This window comes from Anopheles aquasalis, chromosome 2, assembly GCF_943734665.1.
Source record: "Anopheles aquasalis chromosome 2, idAnoAquaMG_Q_19, whole genome shotgun sequence".
Classification (NCBI taxonomy): domain Eukaryota; kingdom Metazoa; phylum Arthropoda; class Insecta; order Diptera; family Culicidae; genus Anopheles; species Anopheles aquasalis.
This window is the reverse complement of record NC_064877.1, coordinates 48,706,926-48,727,500: the sequence shown is the minus strand read 5'-3', so window position 1 is coordinate 48,727,500 and position 20,575 is coordinate 48,706,926. Positions and strand designations below refer to the sequence as shown.

The window sequence follows — 20,575 nt, the reverse complement described above, 5'->3', positions numbered from 1 at the left end:
AAATAGTTTCTCCTAAATTCTGAGCTGATTGTATTTGCGATTCTCTTTTGATGTTTGCAAATTCCTTGACACCGTCATCTTCACCATCGATAAAAAGTTTGTCTTCAAGATAATTCGTGTGATAAAATTCAGAGTCATCGTAAAACTCTTCCCATTCCTCTGCATCTTCTTTCTCAAAATCGCATATTGCTTCTTCTTCACTAATGTCTCCACTTCCCACCGAGATGTTATCTACTGATATATTATCTGTTTCTGTCCCTTCAATCTTCAGTTTAAAATGAAAATTAGCAAATGGGAGTGCGAGTTATAGTTTCTTTTTAGTATTTATACGTCATTCAATTTTCTTCGGTTACTTACGTCCTTATCCAGGCTGAAGGGACCACTGTGTACAGTTGATTGTGCCGTGTGTGTGCCAGCCACTAACGAGCTATTAATGGAGGAGGCAGCGGCGGCAGCGGCTGAGCAGGTTGACGAAGACGACGGTACTGCTACAGAGGAGGCTGTTGTGGTTGCTGTACTGTTGCTGTTGTTGCTACTATTGACGCTATTACTGCTAATACTGGCAGCAAAGCTCTGTGGTGATACAACGGAACGGATGCTAACGGAGGAGGCTGTTTGTGGTTGGCCTGGGCCAGATGATGGTGGAGGTGTACTACTAGCGGAAGGTGTGCTGTTGACCGGTGCCTGTTGTTTCTTTCTGAGAACATCCTGTAGAATTTGAAAAGATTATTGCGTTAATATTTACCATTTTTTGTTATCCTCACTGCAAACCTTGCTCCAATTATCGTTGGAAACTTACTTTATAGCATACTGAGCATAATCCATCCTGTGCCGGATTGCCATAGAAACCACATCCTGATCTACACATCGGCGTCATGGCATTTGATTCACGCTCCATTCTATTTCTTCCTACACCCTTTGGCCGTTACCAATCTCCCGCTTCAACTCGTCTCTATGCAGCAGTACAGAAGGTATTCGATTTTCTGTTTGTAGCAGCAACTCCTGCGTCCAATAATGCCACGGATCGCAATCTTGACCTCTCTACACCAAACCGCACTACTTGTGCCCTTTGGGAAAAGGTTGATACGAGAATTTTGGACACAAAGACAGCAAAGTGTCGTCCGTTTTGTCCCTTTCCTTTCTATATGCGATGTTCGTGGATGTTCACTGAAAATCAGTCACACTACAAATGGCTGGGCGCGGCTGATGATTTGGAGGACTTCAGAATATAAACAAGAACCGCTTTTTTTAACACACTCCGGGGTGTTCGAATGTCGCCTTACGTCTGCCTAGTTCAAAATGGTTTCATTCACTTCCACAACAACTGTTTGGTTGCTCACAGGAAAGCAATGAGTGTGCGATTGAGCTGGCAACTTTGCTTCGTACCACACCTTACACACAGTTGTGCTGCCTTATGCTTCAGTGTCAGTAGGCGTCAGGTTTAAGTGTGATTGTGCAGCACACCAATGGTTGCTACGATGGAAGACAGATGCGAAGAAATAGAACTGGGTTAGTCAGCTGATGGATAGAGCGCGTTCAGGGATAACAACCTACCTTCTTCTGAGTTACTTTTCTAGCCCACCATGCAAAATATTCTTGAAAAGTAAGTGCTCGGCAAAGAAGTAAACAATTTACGTGTCACACACAATCCGATCTCGGGGTGTTGGTGAAAGCGTTGAGCCTCGAGTTTGGTCGTGTCACATTAAATTGGTTGCAATTGGATCTGTAAAAAAGAAAGAAAACAAAAGTATTAAGATAATTTATTTGGAATCGAATTGATTTGAAAATTGTAGTAAACAAGATTAATTCAAACGTAACCATGTTATAAAATTGGCTGAACATTGAACTAGTAAATTGACTATGAAACTTAGAGAGCAAACTTAATTTAAATAGAATAATTGAAAAAAAAGACAAAATAGTAGAACGAAAGAGAAAAAGAGAGAAAGATGTATATACAGAAAAAGAAAGAAGAAAAAAGGAAGGAGACGCGAAAGAAGTATTAGCAATACTCGAACCGAATGAGGTCAGCAAGGTAGATGAATTGAAAATACGCACATAGCCCACATTTTAATTTCTTTGCTTTCTAGGGCATCTCTCTTCTTCCTAGGTCGCTTTAACACTTGTTATTTCTCATTACCAATACATTAAATCGCCTTTCATTGTTTTCCGATATTGAAAATATAATGTTTCGTATCGTTAATTATATAAATTATTGTATTTGTTTATTGTAACGCTAATTTTAGGAAAACATCGAAAAGGCAAAAGTTTACTAGTATTAAAGAATCAAAATCATTTTTAGTTGTCATTATAGTTGCCTTGTTATATGGTAGGTAGAATAAACTAAACTAAACATGATAAGCAAGCTATTGTTGTGACACAAACAGATAAGGAGAAAGATAGAGAGAGAAAGAGAGAGAGAGAGAGAGAGAGAGAGAGAGAGAGAGAGAGAGAGAGAGAGAGAGAGAGAAATAAAAAAGAGGCAAAGGAAACAGACGGACCCAATTCGTTTGTTTATGTAATATCAAATGTGCATCACGGTGAAGTGTGATATATTTTCACGCACGCAAAGAAGAGGAAATGCAAGCGAAATGCTCATGGTGTTAGCCGCGGCCAGCCGTGCTTTGCTGTGCGTAACGAAGCCTTCGGAAGTCGGAATCAGTTCCCCGTTACTTAGATTTTCTCTTGAACATTATCTGAAAAACCTTTCGCTTCTCATTACCCAGCAGCGCAAAGAGGCGAAGGCGAAACAGAAGCATAATTACCGCACGTTGGAGCGAAAGGCACAGGTTCGATCGAGCACGCTATCACCAACCAATGGGTTGGAAAAAGGATGAAAAGTTACCAATTACGTAGCACGCGGCTGGCGCACCCACCTCTCATCCACGCACACAACAGACAACATGTGGGTTAGGAGGATACAAGTAGCGTCTTCTTTCATAATCGCGCGGTATCATAACCAACCTGCGTGCATTTATGCGTCGTGCCGCACCGTTACTTCCTTCCTGAGTTTCAATTGAGCATAACGAGAGAAAAAATGTAAATTTGCATCGCTAGAGCTATTACGTTCGATTACTTTCCAAACGGAAAACGAAATGCCATGAGTCATGGTACGATTCCCAGATCTGCAACAAACCTCCCATCCCCGCTCAGCTGTGGGACGGCATACGTTTTCCTCCAGTGACTCACCAGTTGGGTACAGAGTCAGTTTGCGCAGATGACACATTCGTTCACCTTGCACCATCTGCAAGGGTTGCAACCAACGTTTTCAGCATTCGAAACATGCTACATTTCAAAAATACATGCCATGGGCCGCGTATAGAACCACTTTTATAATTCCAATACTTGCGAAAACGATGCAGATGTTCACCAATACCAGACACAGACGCGCGGTACGCATACACCGTCAGCAGTAGTGGCGTAGGTGATTTATAATCCATAATAATTACACCCTCCAGCCTAAGGCCCCGCAGATGGACGAAAAAGAGGTGAGGAGGACGTAAAGGCAGTCTCTTTTGATGTGTTCCTGTTTCCGTATACCGCCCATGTTGTTTGTGGCACACACCACACCACACCACACCAACACCATCGAGCATTTGTAGCACAAACGACACATTGCGATGAGGCAGAATGTAGGATTGGGGGAAAGGGGAAAAGCCAAGATCTTCCACGGCAGAAAATCGTAAGAAAATCACGTATGGATTGTGCTGTGCATTTGTAGCTTTTGAAAATTGCACGATTTACACACGCAAAAGCGCAAACAGCACAAGCAAATAGTTATAACCAGTTTCTAAATCAAATGGAAGGTTCATACGTGATATGCACGACAACGACAGATAGTAATTGCTAAGGGCAATGGTAGCTACGATCGTACACATTTTCATCAAAACACTCTCTGTGCTCCCCTTTTTAAACTGTACTTACGGGCAACCAAATGGCAGGCAGGCGGCCCAAGCAGCCAAGCCCAAAACCCAACAACAAACTGCCACTTACGTAAATCTCGTGCCCAGTCACTTCACGAGAACGGCGCGCGTCACTACCGCGAGAGTCAAGATCTAGGAGACATTGATCGGTACGAGCTAAAAGCTAATTTTGGCTACCAAGCTCACTCTGCCAGTACAGTATTAACTGTACACTCCCCCTGTTTCCGTTCCTGATGTCCCTTTTTTTCGCTTGGCGGTTGTTATTTCTTATCGCCTCGTGAAGCGATACATTCTGACGCAACCATCACCGCTGCAGATATAAACACCATACAAAAGGGTATTGCAAAGTTTGTGAGGTTAATTCAAAATATCGTGGCACAATATCGAAGGCTACTCTAATTTGATCCGCCGAAAAACAATTCCATCTTATTATCTTAACAAGATATTGCTCTTAATTTTCAGCAAAACACTAATCGGTGGTGAAGGTGTTGCGGTTTTTGTTTTCTTCGGTAAGTCTGTCTGCTCCCACAATCAACTAAAAAAAAAAACGCACGACGAACCGACGGCCCACACCACGATAACCTACTTTTGCTTTTTTTTTGCCCCGAGAAGAATCCCACAGACCAAGTAAAAGCCCATTGTGATGGGCGGCCGCCTTTCTGTTTATATCTTGCGAATGAATGCTCCACCCCCCCCCCCCCCCCCTTCATCTTCCTGTCCTTTCACTAGACAGTTCCGCAATTTTTTTTTGGTTTTGTTTTGGGAAATGCGTGTTAATTTTCAGTAAAACATTTGTGCTGCCATATTGCCACGTAGATCGATCCTTCTCTCTTCATCATTTGATCGAATTTGTTGCGAATTTTCCTGATTATCTCACGCACCTTTTACAAATTTTGTTAACGTTCTTTTTGCTTTTATTTTACTTTTCAACTATTCTAGAAATGATTTAACGGGAATTTCCAATTGAACAACATTGACAATGTGTCCAATCAAAAAAGTTTGGAAGGCAAATTTCTTCATAAAGAGAAAATCGAGCTTCCATGTTCCTAAAACTCTAGCACAATCCCGGAAAAAAGCATGGACACAGGAACATCCGCACATGATGCTAGTACTGTGCCAGGGGGGGGCTGTTAAGTCAAGATAGAGTCCCTCTCACGGATGCGTAGAGAAAGGAGATGCTTCATGCGAAGTAAGAAATATGAAACGAACACGACAGATAGCCCCCGCTGCCCTCCCACAGCCACTGCAGCTGTCATCCCTCGTGTTCCGGGAGAGGGAACGATCAGAACACGAAAAAAAGGGATAATCGCTAGCAGGTTGAAGGTGGTGCACGCACGTTAAGACCACGAGCAGGGGAACGATTTTTCCCTTCAACGATCAGTTGTGTGCGTGTGTGGTTTGTGTGAGGAGCAGTATACTTAGCACCCACCCTCTCCCGCTTAGACCGAGAGACTCGAACGCAATGAACAAATACACACATACGACGCCCTGACTCAACGTAGCCGCACGTTTGAGGTCATTCAACTAGCGCACAGCAAGAACGAAAAGTGGTAGAAAGAGAGAAAGAACGAAAAAGAGAAGCAAGGACCTCTTCCAGACCGCGGCCAGACCATCGTGGTCTTCCCCAGACTGAACGAACAGAGGGGGAAGTGGAGGGTACGGCTACATACGGGCACGGAACCGATGGAATCGAACTTCCATGCGGTCGAGGTCGAGAGCTAGAACAAGGGAAAACAAAGTGGAATGCGCATACACAGAGAACGGTGATAGTTGAAATAGATGCGACTGGCTGATACCAGAGAGAACGAGAGAGAACGAGAGAGAGAAAGAGAGGGGAGTGCTACGAGGTGCGTGGTATGTGACCACTGGTGGGGTCTGACCCAAAGTACCGAAGCACAACTAAAGTGAAGAACCAAAAACGCACCGCGCCATCACCAACATTTCCTTTTTTTACTATCATCGTGGTGAGCTCGCGCTGTTCGCTCTGCAGCAGCAGATCTCTCTAGAAAAGTTGCTCTTCGATCGCACCACGCAGGAAGACGGAGCAGAAGCGTAAGAACAACGAATTGTACCAGGAGGCAAAGGAGTTGCTTGTAGATAAAGAACAGATCATTCAACTACTACCGCCATCTCTCTCTCTCTCTCTCTCTCTCTCTCTCTCTCTCTCTCTCTCTCTCTCTCTCTCTCTCTCTCTCTCTTTCAAGATGACTTCCCCTTGTCAGGGAATTCTAGGACTCGGGCGTCGATACGCGTCGAGACGGATAATGTGTCCCTCGGGGGCCACCTGGTTGGTGTCTTGTGCACCACACAATGGCCCTACAGCAATTGATCAGCACGCACATGCACACGCTCGCAACCACGCACGCAATCGCCTACTGCGACGCGCACACGGGCCACACATCATCATCATCCTCTTCTCACGCACACTGTTAACTTCATTGTTTCGCTAGCAAACACACTCGTCGCTACCCACACTCATTGCACGGACTAAGCAACAGCAGTTCGGGGGGGAGTTCTGCTTCGTCACCGTTGCTGCTGTTCTACTCCCCAGGCGACTTAACATTGAACATGGCCAAGGACCCCTAGGATCGTGCGAATGAACCACGAAACAGGGGATTAAAACGGAAGAAAAAAAGGTCAGCGCGCACACACAGTTGGGAGCCAGGAACGATCAGTGCAACACGGGGGGGTCCTCCGCTCCTCGCGGGGTGGTGATCACGCGCTTTCGGTTTCCATTCGAGCAAATCCACCGAGTTAGGCCACCGGAGACTCTGCTCTCGCGGCCCTCATGATCGACCCATAACCACCACCACCACGTGTGCGCCTTTGCTTGCGTTGGTCTCACAAGTTGGGGCCCCCCTATCGACTTCTTGGAATGGGTTTTACATTCATTGCTTCTTTGTATAGCTAACTGGCTGACTGAAGACTTTTATTATCCCTTCCTTGCACTAATGCATAGCAGCCGTACAGCGCATTTGTTGCAAAGTCCAGGGTAACGATCTCTTTGTGAAATCATAAACGGAATTCGCTTTTTTGTATCATCTCATAGAATCTCGACGGACGTTTAAAATTAAACCTCGAATGTTGATAACGGTAATTCATTCGAATAGCTTTCTTCAAAGTACCCTTCCAGCAGGCAATTAACTGTAGAATGTGTGAATTACGCGGACATACAAATCAAAAAGTACCAGCAAGGACTACCGTCCAAAGCTAGAACATTTCAAGCCACTCTAAAAGAACGTGGCAACTGTGGCCTCGAAATCGCACACTAATGCGGTTGCTACGATGGAATAAAATGAATCAATAATAAGCTTACAATTTTTAATAAACGACTGATTAATCTTATTGATTGCAAAATTTTAAACTCATATTGTTTGTTACATGGATTCACGCACGCGTTTGTCAATGTTGAAAACGTTATTTTCTAAAAGTGATGCAAAGTTGGAAAAACACAGAGCAATCATCTCCGTGCAGCGTTACTGCGCTTGGAATAACAAGACCACATCCGTCCTCGGTCAGCGTATAACAAACAAGTGCTCCCCCGAGCCATAACCAACGCGCTTCTTCCTTGCCATCTTTCTCTATCTCTCTCTCTCTCTCCGCACTCTCGCTCCACGTTACGCTGTCTCGCTCCATTTGGAGGAGTTCAAAGGCAGACGCCACCATCACTCGGATGGGAGCGAGGGAATAAGAAGCGAGAAAAGTAAATAAGAAACGTCACAAGGCCATGGGGATCGCGCGTGTCTCGGACCGCCAAACAGAAAAATGAAAAACAAAATAATCAGAAGGCACAAACACGTCACACCGATTTCCTACACCCCTTCCCACCATTCCATTCCATTGTGGGGCTGGCTCTGCTCCATTTGCACCACACTCGCTGCCTACTACGAAAAACAACACGTTCATGCTATGCGCCCCCATCATGCACATTTCTTCACCACTGGCACACAAGTCAAGAGACACAAAACACACACACGCGCACACACTACTAAAAATTGATCGCTACACTCAATAAAAAAGGCGACGACAGTGTCGAGGCGGATCGTAGAGGCAAGTTATGTGAGTGCGGCAGCCGTATGACGTCGAGAGAGGAGCACATACGCAATTCCCGAGGCATGGTTGCTGACGACGAAAATAAGTGACAATTACCAGCTGATGCTGTGTGGTGTTTTCACCTCAAAACGACAAAACCCACGCATTCGCGGTCGTTGTGTTGTTTGTCGTAGAGAAAAGGATTACATCTCAAGCGGTTATCGCGGTAAACGCGTTCGTTAACCAAAACCCAAAAACCACCACCACCCTGCCCTGCCTGTCTTGAATTATCTCGCTTCCATCGCTAAACCACGAGCCAAACACAGCAATCCGCGCGCTCGGTAGATGAGAGGTGCAGAAGTGACCAACAACACAGCCGCTTGGATGTTTGTTGGCAACCCCGATTTAGCGTTTCGTATATTTTTGTCACTTGGTTATGACCACCGTACGCCCGGACGTTGTGTTTTTTGGTGTTTACTTATGGCCTAGGGATCCAATCCAGAGCGCGCGTGATGGTGGTTTCATTCCACTTTTGCACGACAATTTAATTTTTGTTTGCTGTACACTTTAGTGTAGTGGCGACGTATCTCGTTTTCACGTGGAACGCCCTCGCGCGCGGACACACAAACAGACACACACAGAGCGAGCTGCTCCAGCCAGATAAACTACATATAACCTTCCACGTGCACTAATACATCTTCTTGCGCGGATCATCCCCAGTAGCCTCTGGTTTATCATTTTTCATGCTTCAGTGCGCTTTGCTACGCAACTGCTGCGCTGCAGTGCTATGAACACACACCCGTGGTTTTGCAGGAAACTGGTTACGTATCGATTCGCCCAGTCGCGCCGTCGTCACACTGGTTTTCTCGCCAAAAAGGGGGCCACAACCGTGAACGGAGAAATCGAAAAAACACTTCATCGACCACACACCACTCAAATTCAGGGGGATTTGCAGTCACATACTACCTCGCGTTCATTGCAAAACAGCTACCATCGCGCGTAGATACTATGGTCACAATCTGCTGCAGGTATGATGATGAAATTGATCCCCCGTTTGTCAATCCCCAGCTGATATCAGGCGCTGCTAACTGCGCAAACGGTGGTCACCACCAACGTTACAAACAGTAAAAGCAGCACAAGCAAGCAAGCAACACAAGCAAAAGAACAGTATTACAAACACACACTTGCACACACGTACGCACACGGAAACACCAACAAGCACGAGCTTACGCACACAACTATACCCACACGGTCGCAGCACACGCAACCGAGGAACAAGCAAGGAACGGGTTTCACTTTATCTGCCAATCATCGCGACAAAAACGAACCGACTACTACTGTACTGCTTGTCGCCAGAGAGCTTACGTCGCAATTTTCGATCAACCATCATCAACAACAATAAAGACGACAAAAACAGCATAAACAACGAGGTGGCGATACGAACTCTTAGGCCCTGCGCCGTTGTTGTTACACATCGCGTGTGTCACCTGATCATCTTCGGTCGTCGGGCGGATATAGCAGCTTTGTTCCACACCAGCAGAGAACAGCGAGAGCGAACACAACTGGGCGGTCGGTGGATTACAAAGAGATACGAATGGCTCATGCACAACACAACACAAAAGAGAAGAAGAAAGTGGTGAAGAAGAATGATGCACAGCAGCGCGGGGTCTGCAAGGATGCACATTTTTAAGCCGCTCATGAACGCCCCCCCCCCCCCCCCCCCAGATGTGCGATGATTGTGAAGAGATTTCTCGCTCTCGCTCTTGCTCTCTCGTTTTCTCTCGACCTCTCGATTGCTCGAAATTCCTCCCGGAAGTAATCCTCGGATCGGATTTTCTAACAATCCTTCTTTTCACACTGATTCTTTCACACAAACACACAGCCACACGTGCGTAGCAACGTATTTGTACGGATGAATGAGGTTATAGCTACGAAAAGCAAATCATCGTAGCAAGCATCGACACAACGCGGATGTTGGCCGCGGAACAGCGGACGGAGGAAAACCCAGAGCCAGCCAGAGATGATGTATTCAAATTGCTCCATTCCATTCAGTAGCAATCTAAACCCCGCGTAGAACTAATAATGAAACCTTTATCGCGATTCGGGTTGGTATACTCCGCCTCCCCCCCCTGTGCCCAAAGCCTTGAACATCGTACAAAAGCATAAAATGTATACGGATCTGAGTGTGTTTCTGTGTGAGTGTGTGAATCCATCCACATTACCATTAATCTCGCGACGACACTCTTTTTCTTCTTCCGCCAACAGCAGCAGCAGCAGCAGCAGCAGGTTGTTGATGGAGAAGGCCTGCATACACAACAGGTGCAGCTCGGAAGCACACACCCAGTAGGCTACACAGAAAAGAGCCCAGCAGCACACGCGCGCAATAACGACACAGTAGGAAAATGGGAAAATCAGAGCAAACAGGGCAAACGAGGGCACTGCAACCAACTCAACGGCACACAACACCGTACCGACGGACACAACGCGACCAAAGAGCTTCCCGAAAGATCCGTACGATTTCACAACTCGACTCGAAGTGACGACAATTTCAATTCGACGAACCACGGAGGACCGTGATGATGGGCGCCACTCGTCCTGACCGTAATTCTGCTCGCGAGCAAACCAGATATTTCTCGTCCAACGCCTCTCCGATTGCTCTCCCAAATGGCCTCTTTCTCTCTCTCTCTCTCTCTCTCTCTCTCTCTCTCTCTCTCGGAGCAGTTTGCGCTCTCGCACTGGCTGCCGTAGAAACGCATTTCCCACCCTCGGAAAACCCATTGCTCATTGCCTTCGCTCTCTCGCTATAATAGCTCTTTCTCTGTCTCTCCGGTGGTTTTTCTCAGTTCACAGTGCGCTCTTTGTTTAATGCTCTCCGTTTTCGTCTGGAAGCCAGTGGTGTGCGTGTGCTTGTTTGTGTCCGGGGCCTACTGGGACGAAGTGAGTCACGCGGAGGAGTGCGCGGAAATCGCGACGACAACGCAACGACGACGACGTTCGCTTGAATTTAGACTTTGTCATGCTGCTGCTGCTGCTGCTGTTGCTGTTTGAAGGGAACCAACAGCTTCGAGGGTAGGGAGTAGAGGCTGCCAAGTAGGCTGCTGCTGGCCACGCATAGTGCGTATTGGGTGGGTTTATGACCGCAGGCGAGGATGAGAGGATGATGCGGCCACATTGCGATGTGTGCGATCGCAACGACGCCAGCAACCAGCAACGGTTTCAATCGGCAACGCAATAATAGTAGCAGCGTAGTAATTCGAGACCTTTGTACAAGGCTCACTCATACACGCTGGCACCTCCTGCATGGCATGAACCGCATTACGAAAGTCAAGAACAAGGCGCACAACAGACAAGTGAGATCGAAATGAGAAGCTGGAATGCTTGCAAAAGACGTAGAAATTGTGTAGAAATCTTTGTTAGAAAAAAAGCGTAATAATTGTACACACTTTACAACTCCACGAGAAAAGTTGCCAGTTGTGATAACACGTGTGCAAGCGCCACGCAAGCGAAGAGCGTAATCTTATCTCAACGTTCTGATAAACCGAAAAAAAAAGTATGAGTCATTCGTGTGTCAATACTCGCTCTCTATCAGTGCAATATCAGCGTATCGCAAATGCAATGTCAGGTTTCCTTCCTAACGTAACGAAGGCAAACAAGAAGGGAGCAAGTCGCCTACTTCGCATTTGTCTGTGCGAACAGGCATTTTTTCCGTTGCACATACCTTTTTGTTCTACAGTATGTGAGTCCCTAGTCTGGGGACTGAAGGATCCAACATTTTCCTAAACTAGTGCTGTTCGACAACAGGGACAAGAGTAACGGGAAATTATTTTTTCTTGTCGCTCGATACGGTGTGCTCACCCCCCCCCCCCCCCTAACGGGGAGTCATTGTCTTTAACCGGTTTTGCCTTGAACTATCCGGACAATTTTCTTGTGCCTTCAGACAAGAAACGGATATCGTAGAATGCACAAGCGTAATTCCTTGTTCCGTCTACTGAACATTGAACCTGAAACCATATGCTTTGGAGTGTTCTTTTTTTTTGACACCTTAAGGAAAAGACGAGATCAAATCCGCTTCGGTAGGAAAATCATTAATCATTATAACATTTCTTTGTTTCCAGATCCCACAGGGTCGATGATGAGCTTGGCACTTTTGTCTTTAATAATTCATTCCGATTTCGTGCATTTTAAACGAAAAAATTATTACACTAAGTTTACACACGAACTGCGATACAGCATCATGAGCAAAGGCAAAAGAAGCGGAATTGTTAACTATAGTTCTTCTCTTTGTGTGGAGCAGCAGCAACAGGAAAATAAAGTCGAACCCGCCGCCACAGAAGGAAACAGACGACAGGGTGACCTTAGCGTGAACGCAATGATGTCGTTGTCAGTATAAAAGAGACCATGTCACATTAGGAAGTAGGAAACACAAACACACAAAAAGTGTGTGCAAATTGGTGTTCACAGTGGCCAGCAGCAGCAACAGCAGTACTACCTCCCTTTACCACCAACGTCGATCAAAAGCTGCTCCTTACAACAATGAAATAGTAGTTTTGTGTTGCTTCCTGCCGTCGTCCAACCGCCATCATACCGACATAAGAATGCTGCTCTCGCACTACTACCTGCACGGTTGCTGCTGCTATCTGTCTCTCGCATCGCATCTGTCTGCTGCTCTTGTGTGACGCGCGTGCCACAGACTCGCACTTGATGGGGAAAAGAAGAAGGTCACCACCATCCCCGAGCCGACGACCGCCAACGGCTTGGCTTTTTGTTGCGATACTACGGTCCGCCGCATCGAACAACAAAATGTTGGTGGGTACAGCTGACTGTAGTAGTATGTGTTGGGAGAACACGCAAAACCCCCCCTAGCAATGCTGATGAACACCACATTCGTAGGTGGGGTGGTGGCTGGGAGGCGTGAATGCAAGACCGGGGGGGGTGGGGAGCAGGATGAACAAACTGTTTGTTCAAAAACGATCCCTCCCTTTATCCGGTTTCGAGTTTTCTCAAGTCGAATACCATTTTCTCGCTTCTTCCTTCACAATCGGGCTGCTGTGTTTGCTGACCACCAGTCGTGCCAGTGCAGTGCCGTTTGGAATCAACGTGCCACTCTATCGGGCAAGAGCAAGCCATGAACGGCGACGTGGATTTCATGCTCTCGGTGTGTTTTCAGAAAAAGCAAGTCTTGTTGTGACGCAAAATGAGAACAAGAAAGAGAAAGAGAGCACGGAAGCCAAGCAAAACAACAGAGCGAGAGAGTTTCTATGTGTGTGATGCAAAGCCAAACCCCAATGGGAGGGGGGCTAGTAGAGTCGGAAAGAAAATAAAAGGAGAAAATTCCTATAATCGACCTTGCGACAGACAACGTGTGATGGCCGCATACAAAATACCGTTAGATTGACCTATCTAATGACCAGAGAAGGGGCAGAGGATAATGTTGCTGAGACTGAGATTCTAGGGGGAGGCAGGCCGCATGTGCCTGTGGTCAACTGCAGAATTAACATCACTCAAGATTTCTAACAATGGTTCCCAACCGTACTACTTGTCTAGTCTACTGCGTATATGATATTTCTACGGATCAAATAGACCATCAAATGTGCCATCTAAATCCAGCTTACCGTATTGAAATGTCAATCGAGTGAGCAAATGACTGGGGGGGTAGGTGTATCTGTAACAAAGAACATAAAAGGAATTTTAGGCATTTTTTGAAAAACATGTCAAAAACCTCAAACAATGTTACTAAACATATGAAAAATGCGCCGTTTCCTCATTTTAGCTTTGAAAGGCATGATGCCTTTTCTTCATGACGATTGATCACCAAAACCTAACACGGAAATCATTCGCGCGGCTTGGACGGTTCGTCCCGTGATTTGTGAGCGGAGCTCCGAACATGATGTGTAGAATAATGTTCAATGTTTGAATCACGGAACAGAACAACACACGTTATGCCGTTATCCCGTTAGCCGCCGGCCCAAAGAAGGAAGCCGGATGTCACGATCAAATGCTGCGTGCTTCGACTGCACTCAAGGATATCGAGAGAAACTGGCGAAAAAAAAAAACACGTTTGGCATTTCCTGGTGAACAGGGAGCGAGCCAGTCTAGCAAATGTTCGTTTTAATAAACACAGTTTATATACTTCAAACGTTCAGCACATTCCACTCTTGCTCGCTTTGCTTCAACCGATGGTAACTAAGATCAGAATAAGGTAAATGGAAAAGACCTTCAAAGGTTATTGAATGCGACTGTGGCTTTCGTTCGTGCACAGCAACAAAAAGTGATGAACAAAAATTACTTTAATTACTTGAAAATCATTTTTTCATATTTTTTCCTTCGATGTAAAACAATGCAATAGAGCGAATTGTTTGCTAGTTGCCTCACAAACCGGTCATCTTTCCATTCACAGAATCTATGTAAACCGTCGTTTTCGCAAGAGTGTTTCAGCCAGCAGACGCACAAAACAAATGTACTAACCACGTGCCAAGGACTTTCGCGCTACTGCTTTCTACTAATAGGCTACGGCAATCTGCTAGTGACATTTTGCCTGTAGGATATCTGGCAACAAAAGGCACTTTCTAAGGCGCATTCTCTTCAACCGAGCAGCAAAGGTGGTACATGCAAGTGACACTGCAGTTGTCGGTTGACATTTATTTGAGCTGCACACAGCTAGACCTCAAAGCACGCAGCGGCACGTGAGAAGAACAGAGGAAAGCTACAGCTCCGTCCCATACACGAAAGGTGTGTGCAAAACGAACCACAACACAGTCGCGGGGTTGTTTCTTGGATGATTTTTACTTACGAGCACGTGCACGGTATAGCAACTAGAGTGCCACGTGCCTGGCCTGTTCCCTGCCCTTTTCCCTCTGTTTCCTGCTATGAGGCCCACGAGTGACCACGAACAGCTGCACGTTCGACGTAACGCTACGGGCAGCCTTTCAGGGGCGGTGCTGCATTATAATGCGTGCTGCTAGCAACGCAGGTTTTTGCCAACAATTCACATAACCACCTTCGTGAGTTTGTTCATCAACCGAACGTACTCTACGAGCTTCTGTTTAGTGAATTTACAAAAGTATTTTTTATATTCGGAAACATCTTTTACACAAGCATGGAGAACCCAACGATGGAATCGAATCGTGAAAAAAGCTGCCCCTTTTTGGGTAGCCATCTACGACACACTGGCAACACGTCACCAAAGCGATAAGAGACGGTTATCATCATTTTGAACGACAACATCGCAATCGCCAGATCCGGCTGTATGTAGACCTCTACAGCCATTCCATGCTTCTATGTTTGTGTGACCCGTCGCCTCGGTCTCATCGGACGTAGTAGTGGAGAAGGATGATACGACTTCAAATGTTCAGGTTTCTGCGCAATGCCCGTCAAGGCCGGCCTATAGGTGGCTCTAGTCGCTAACAAGCGCTAGCCTTGTTGCTACTAGCACTTGTCAGACCGCTTGTGACGACAGCGCGCTATGGAGGCGCAGTGTAGCAACCGTGGGAGGGTTCAGGAGCTTAAAGACCAAATAAGCAAACGAATACTTTGGGCGATGCGCTCCGAAGATCTCGACCACCATCACCACCAACAACAACGCGGCCTTCATTGCCGCAAAGTTATGTCGATCGGACGGACAGCCAATCCCTCGTCGAGCTTCACGAGTTATCTTAACGATTTGTCGCCGTATATTAGAGTGTGCGCTGGTCGTCGTGATAGCCACCAACAAACGCTTCGCTCTGGCAATCGACCGTCGCCCTGGTTTCGGGTTGCTTCTCGAACCAGATGGATGAAAAAAACGGTGTCAAGTGGCGCGCATGTCCCAAGAGCTGGCAGGTCGCATCGTTTCGAGGCGACAACACGGCAGGCTTTGACTTTCGCCGTTTCCCTTCTCTCGATTTTCGTCGCTATTTTCCACCGTTCACTGCATGATTAGCATTCAACGATGAAGAGTAGTCAGTTGTTGGAAGAGCTGCTGCAGAATTCGAATGTTGTTTGCCGTTTCACAGCCGACGCTTGGCCACCACCTACGGTTATCTCACTCTCATGTTGTGCTGCTAGCTTGCTTACTTGCTTATCCGTACGGAAGGAGTTGTTTAAAGCGGATGTACGCTTCGAATCGTAATTAATACGTAAATCAATGCTCGCGGGGCACGCGCACACCGAGACTACGGGGCGGTTGTTGTTAAGAATGACAGTTCTTTACGGATGACTCGACAATATGCGCCTTCACATCGAGGCAAGAGGAAGCGAAACAAGAACTAACAACGGTGACTATTGCTTCTCCTACGGCACTGCACCACGAGTAATACGACGCACTACCTTAAAGGGGGGGGACTTATGCACTCGTTTTCAAGGATAATCACACTGACGAGATAGCGGGCACACGGCGCACATTCGCTCACACTTCGTGACGTTTCAATTTCAATCGCGACACAGTGCTCACAGCCGCACAAAGAAACACATAAACATACACACAAACACGCACAGTATACTAATTAGCAACACGTAATGCACAGTTGCCGCGAGGAGCCGATTGTAGAGTGCGATGTAATGTTCAGTGCCTCCTGCGTAAAAAAAAACACACACAAACTCTTCCGCGTGAGGGAATGGATGGATGGGTTTGCAATGAAAGAACGGTTCACATGCCACCACAGCATAAAGCGCAAAAATCCACGATCCTTCCGCTTTGGCTGCGCGGAAGAAAAACGTTTTGCATTCGAAGTCGAGGTTTCTCCGCGTTATGAGAGGCCCGCTCTATCCGGCGGCTGTCGGTAAAAAGAGATCATCAATCAACAGAGTCTCTGCACTGCTTGGTAATCCCTTTGAGTGTGTGGTATGTAAGCGTAGTCCCTCGTTCGCTCGGTGCTAGAGGATGACGCTGTTATTTGTCGTTACCTAGCGTGGAAGGAAGAGACAAGATGAAGAAAAGTTAAATTAAATCGATGAAGCCCCGATATTTTCTGTCTAGCAAGCGGGCAAGCGCCAACAAAGAGACCCCCACGGTCGCCACTTTTTGGTTTCCTTCTACTTTCCACAAATGATATCTTTTCCTTTAGCCAACGCGGCCAAATGCAAGGAAATTGCGTAGCTTGGTTGCTATCCGTCGAAACGGAAATTCAGCGCATTTCTTCAGTATGTCGCCTTGACACCAAATCCCAGCAGTTACTGCTTTTATGATGCGCGTCGAAGGTCGTGATTGAAAATCCATCAGGCCAAGGCAAGTGAAATGTTTTGCAACGTCGCTTTATGAACGAAGCGATCAACAAAAAAGTTTCCTTTAGTTTCGACTAAAAAAATGTTTCAAATTTCTTCGATTTGATGTCAACTTATGGTAAAGTTGCTTGGGAAGGTCAGCTCGAGAGCAACGAGCAGTCGAACGGGACTCTTCCTTGCTTTTTCACTCCAAAGCGACTTGCGACAGCCTCACGGTCCTTCTCGCTCGATTACCATCGCAGCCGTGGACGACGATTTTTTATGCGAGCAATGAATTGGACAGAAATTACGACACCTCGAACATATCGACATCTGGCCAGCTGGTAGCTCTTCATGTGCAGCTTTCAATGGTGAAACCGAGCCATCTTTTTCTGAAATTCACAAGCGAAGGCCGTCTCGGTGCGGGATGTGTGCGATTGAAAATTGGCCGTGGCACCTTGGTCGAAGCACGGAGCGCCGCCATATTGAAATGGGAACAGGGCCACGGGCGATCGAGATGGATGGATGGATTTTGGTGTCGTACAGGGCGCGTTTCTGTGTATCCTTTCTCTGGCCCCCAACCCTTCCCGTTACGTACCTTGATTGGGTGTTGAAGGGACCCGAAATTGATTTCAGGATAAACACGCAAATTGATGACACGGCAAACCCGAACGCAGAACCTTCTTCCACCAAACTCAAACTTTTTCTCTGACGAGCGGATTTCAATACTTTATTGAGCACAGAAAGGTAACGAAAATGCTTTTTCTCACTCATCTTCTCGTACAGCAAATCGGACAGAGCGAGATAAAAAACTGTCCGACATTTTGACGATTCGCGCGCCACCTAGCGGCCTTTAACGAAACTACTCCCAAGGGGGGTAGGGCAGTTATTTTGGGAGAAAGTTGGTGCTTTTGTGTTGACGAAACAATTCCCGTGCGTTTGTTGTTTCTGGCGATAAATCCAACTAAAAACCGGCGAAATGAAGGAAATAAGCCAGCAATTCGGTAAGCAGCAGTAGCAAGTTCGTTCTATTCCGGTTTTCTTATCACAATTCCCACGTTATTTGCAGATGTCGCTCACAACTTTGTTAGCGTACTGGAAAAGGATGATAGCATGTCGCCGGGAATCGCCGCTATCAAAACCCTGTTGATGGTGCTCGAGAAAACGAAATGTAAGAACATAGATCCGCTTGCCCACGCTGGATTACTCACCCCGTTCGTCCTCCCCAGTCGATACCGTCCAGGAGCTGCACAGTACCATCCAATCGGCCGTGCGTGCGATGCGCGATACGGACAAACCGATGACTTCGGTTGTGTCTGGCACGGAGCTGTTCTCGCGATTCATCACGTTGGCCAAGTTCGACGACAAAACGATGGACGAGGTGCGCGACATCATGCTACGGCGTGGAAAGATGTTCCTCACGAAGTTGCTGGAAAGTAGGAACGTTATCGCGAAGCAAGCAATTGCCTTCATCAGCGATGGATGCGTAAGAAGATCCGTGATCAACTGATGGACTTTTGTGGCCCTCTAAATGCGATCTGTTTCTTTTGCAGCGAATTCTCACACACGCCCGTTCGCGCACTGTCCGGGAAGCGCTTATACTGGCCGCACAGCACAACAAACGGTTCCACGTGTTTATCACTCACAGTGCCCCGGAATGTGGCAATCCCAATGGAACGATCAGTGATGGGTACGGAGGGCATCATAATAGGAGAGTTAGTAGAATGATTGCTTTGATTTCATCTTTATTTAAATTCTTTTCCAGCCAACAAATGGCATCGGAACTGGAGAAGGCCGGTATCGAGTGCACCATCATCCTGGACGCATCGGTGGGCTACGTGATGGAAACGGTGGACATGGTTCTGGTCGGTTCGGAGGGAGTGGTGGAGAGTGGTGGTATTATCAATCGAATCGGCACCGTCACCATGGCGATCTGTGCCAAGGAGATGAAAAAACCGTTCTATGTCCTCGTAGAGAGCTTCAAGTTTTGTCGCCTGTATCCGCTTAACCAGCGGGATCTGCCAGATGACTACAAGGTACACACGGCGCAGCCATACCATTTGGATCGGTTCCATTAAACTAACTTGCAATTTTTGACTTGCAGTACAGGAAAAGCGACCTAGCGAACAAGGCCAAGGCACACCCGATGGTCGACTACACTGCGCCCGGCTACATTACCCTTCTTTTCACCGACCTTGGCATACTGGCACCATCGGCTGTGAGCGATGAGTTGATCAAGCTTTATCTGTAGATACGTCGGATCGGAATAAACACCCTTTCAAGTGAGAGCGATGGCAAAGCCAAACGAACTTTGTCTTAAATGTTTTATTTATGTAAATATCGCAATACTTCTAGCTAGAGATTGGCTGTTTCGGGGATCCGTTTGAATACGAGGATGAGGCTGCCTTACGTGGGACGCGTAAATTGTATGTTTATAGATGGATGTATATGTGTATATATAAATATCAAGCGTATGGATGCTTTGATTGATGCCATAATATGAGTCCTGCTGCACTAAAAAGATGGATGTTATGTTTTGTTTCGTTCTAATATTGCAAGCGCCGTTTCATTTGGGTATTTTACAGGCAATCTCTGGTCATCTTTCTAGTGGCTGTTGAAACCTGCCTGTGTGCCTACTATAGTGGAAACAGTTTACAAAGAGATGATGGTCTCCCGTTTCAAACATGCATACTTGATCCCCTGTTTTCTGTCCAGCAAGTAAAATGAAGACCAACTTGAGCAGCTGCCGAGCATATTGCATTTCCATCGTGTCCCTTTACATTCATAAAGTTCCCTTCCTGCGCCTCCTCCTCGCTTCCATTTCCTCCCGCTGGTTCTTAATGTTTTCTATCATCTTGCCAAGCTACTAATATCTATCACACATTTGCATTTTGCATATGCATCTATACATGCATTGAATCCCATTTTTTGTCCACACTCTCGTACTGGTTTCATCCGAATCATTCTTTCAAGCCGACGAGCTGCTTGTTTCGTTTCGCAAGCCGGTATACATCTTTCGTTTGCCCGTTCATTCCGTCGTAACAAAACCCATTACCTATTGCCACCGCTTAAAATCCATTAAACCTAACCTAGCCGTTTAAAGCCTATTCGTTGATCCTAACTAACTCTGCCATCCTCCTAACACCGTTCCATCCGTCTTTGTTCTGTTCCTGGCCTTTCTTGCATTCTAGTCGCAACCATGGAAACGCTCTACATATCAAATGCTTGCTGCAAAATGCTCACTTCGAAGTTCGTCGATTGTGGATTGTGCTCTCCCCGATTTACTTGGCTTCCGTGAGTACCGGACTAGGCCGTCTCTGTTCGAAGAGACCGCTGTAATATCGTTAGCCCATCGTTCCAAAGAGCACGTGCAGCGGTGATGCTGCTGCCACCTGAATTCCCTGCTACGCGACATCCACTACACTTCCGCATCCTTTTCGCCCTCT

General features: G+C 46.6%; 2 protein-coding genes and 1 long non-coding RNA gene across 7 annotated transcripts in view; 2 read left to right on the top strand and 1 right to left on the bottom strand.

The window, feature by feature from the left end:
- The window catches only part of LOC126568855 (AN1-type zinc finger protein 6), a 22,644-nt gene extending 4,875 nt beyond the window's left edge, over positions 1-17,769 (bottom strand). The window contains exons 1-5 of one of the 4 annotated variants that reach the window (XM_050225511.1): positions 17,728-17,769; positions 13,565-13,614; positions 1,555-1,723; positions 800-1,473; positions 358-708 (exon numbers count right to left, since the gene is read on the bottom strand). In XM_050225511.1, the coding sequence (XP_050081468.1) occupies positions 358-708; positions 800-898 (450 nt within the window). In that variant the 5' untranslated portion in view covers positions 899-1,473; positions 1,555-1,723; positions 13,565-13,614; positions 17,728-17,769. Of the gene's footprint in view, positions 1-357; positions 709-799; positions 1,474-1,554; positions 1,724-8,918; positions 9,057-13,564; positions 13,615-16,004; positions 16,461-17,727 lie in introns of those variants that run through there. The other 3 variants (XM_050225510.1, XM_050225513.1, XM_050225512.1) reach the window with 3 other exon arrangements.
- LOC126568857 (uncharacterized) lies at positions 11,864-14,153 on the top strand. The gene is made up of 3 exons (XR_007607768.1): positions 11,864-12,758; positions 13,019-13,604; positions 13,723-14,153. It is a non-coding gene; the product is annotated as an uncharacterized LOC126568857 (long non-coding RNA).
- Positions 17,770-17,916: 147 nt separating the features above from the next.
- On the top strand, positions 17,917-20,538 carry LOC126568854 (translation initiation factor eIF-2B subunit alpha). 2 transcript variants are annotated; one of them, XM_050225507.1, is made up of 7 exons: positions 17,917-18,133; positions 18,199-18,300; positions 18,359-18,615; positions 18,683-18,819; positions 18,895-19,165; positions 19,234-19,411; positions 19,485-20,538. In XM_050225507.1, exons 1-6 carry the CDS (start codon positions 18,109-18,111, stop codon positions 19,378-19,380), a joined length of 939 nt encoding a protein of 312 aa, XP_050081464.1. In that variant the 5' UTR covers positions 17,917-18,108; the 3' UTR covers positions 19,381-19,411; positions 19,485-20,538. The 2 variants fall into 2 exon arrangements, with proteins under 2 accessions (XP_050081464.1, XP_050081465.1); XM_050225508.1 differs by lacking the exon at positions 19,485-20,538 and having other exon boundaries at positions 19,234-19,438.
- The last annotated feature ends 37 nt before the right edge of the window (positions 20,539-20,575 follow it).

Coding starts and splice junctions, on each gene's coding strand:
- LOC126568854 (XM_050225507.1), top strand. CDS start 18,109: ATGAAGGAAATAAGCCAGCAATTCG. Junction 18,301..18,358: donor GGTGCTCGAGAAAACGAAAT/GTAAGAACATAG, acceptor CGTCCTCCCCAG/TCGATACCGTCCAGGAGCTG. Junction 18,820..18,894: donor AATGGAACGATCAGTGATGG/GTACGGAGGGCA, acceptor ATTCTTTTCCAG/CCAACAAATGGCATCGGAAC.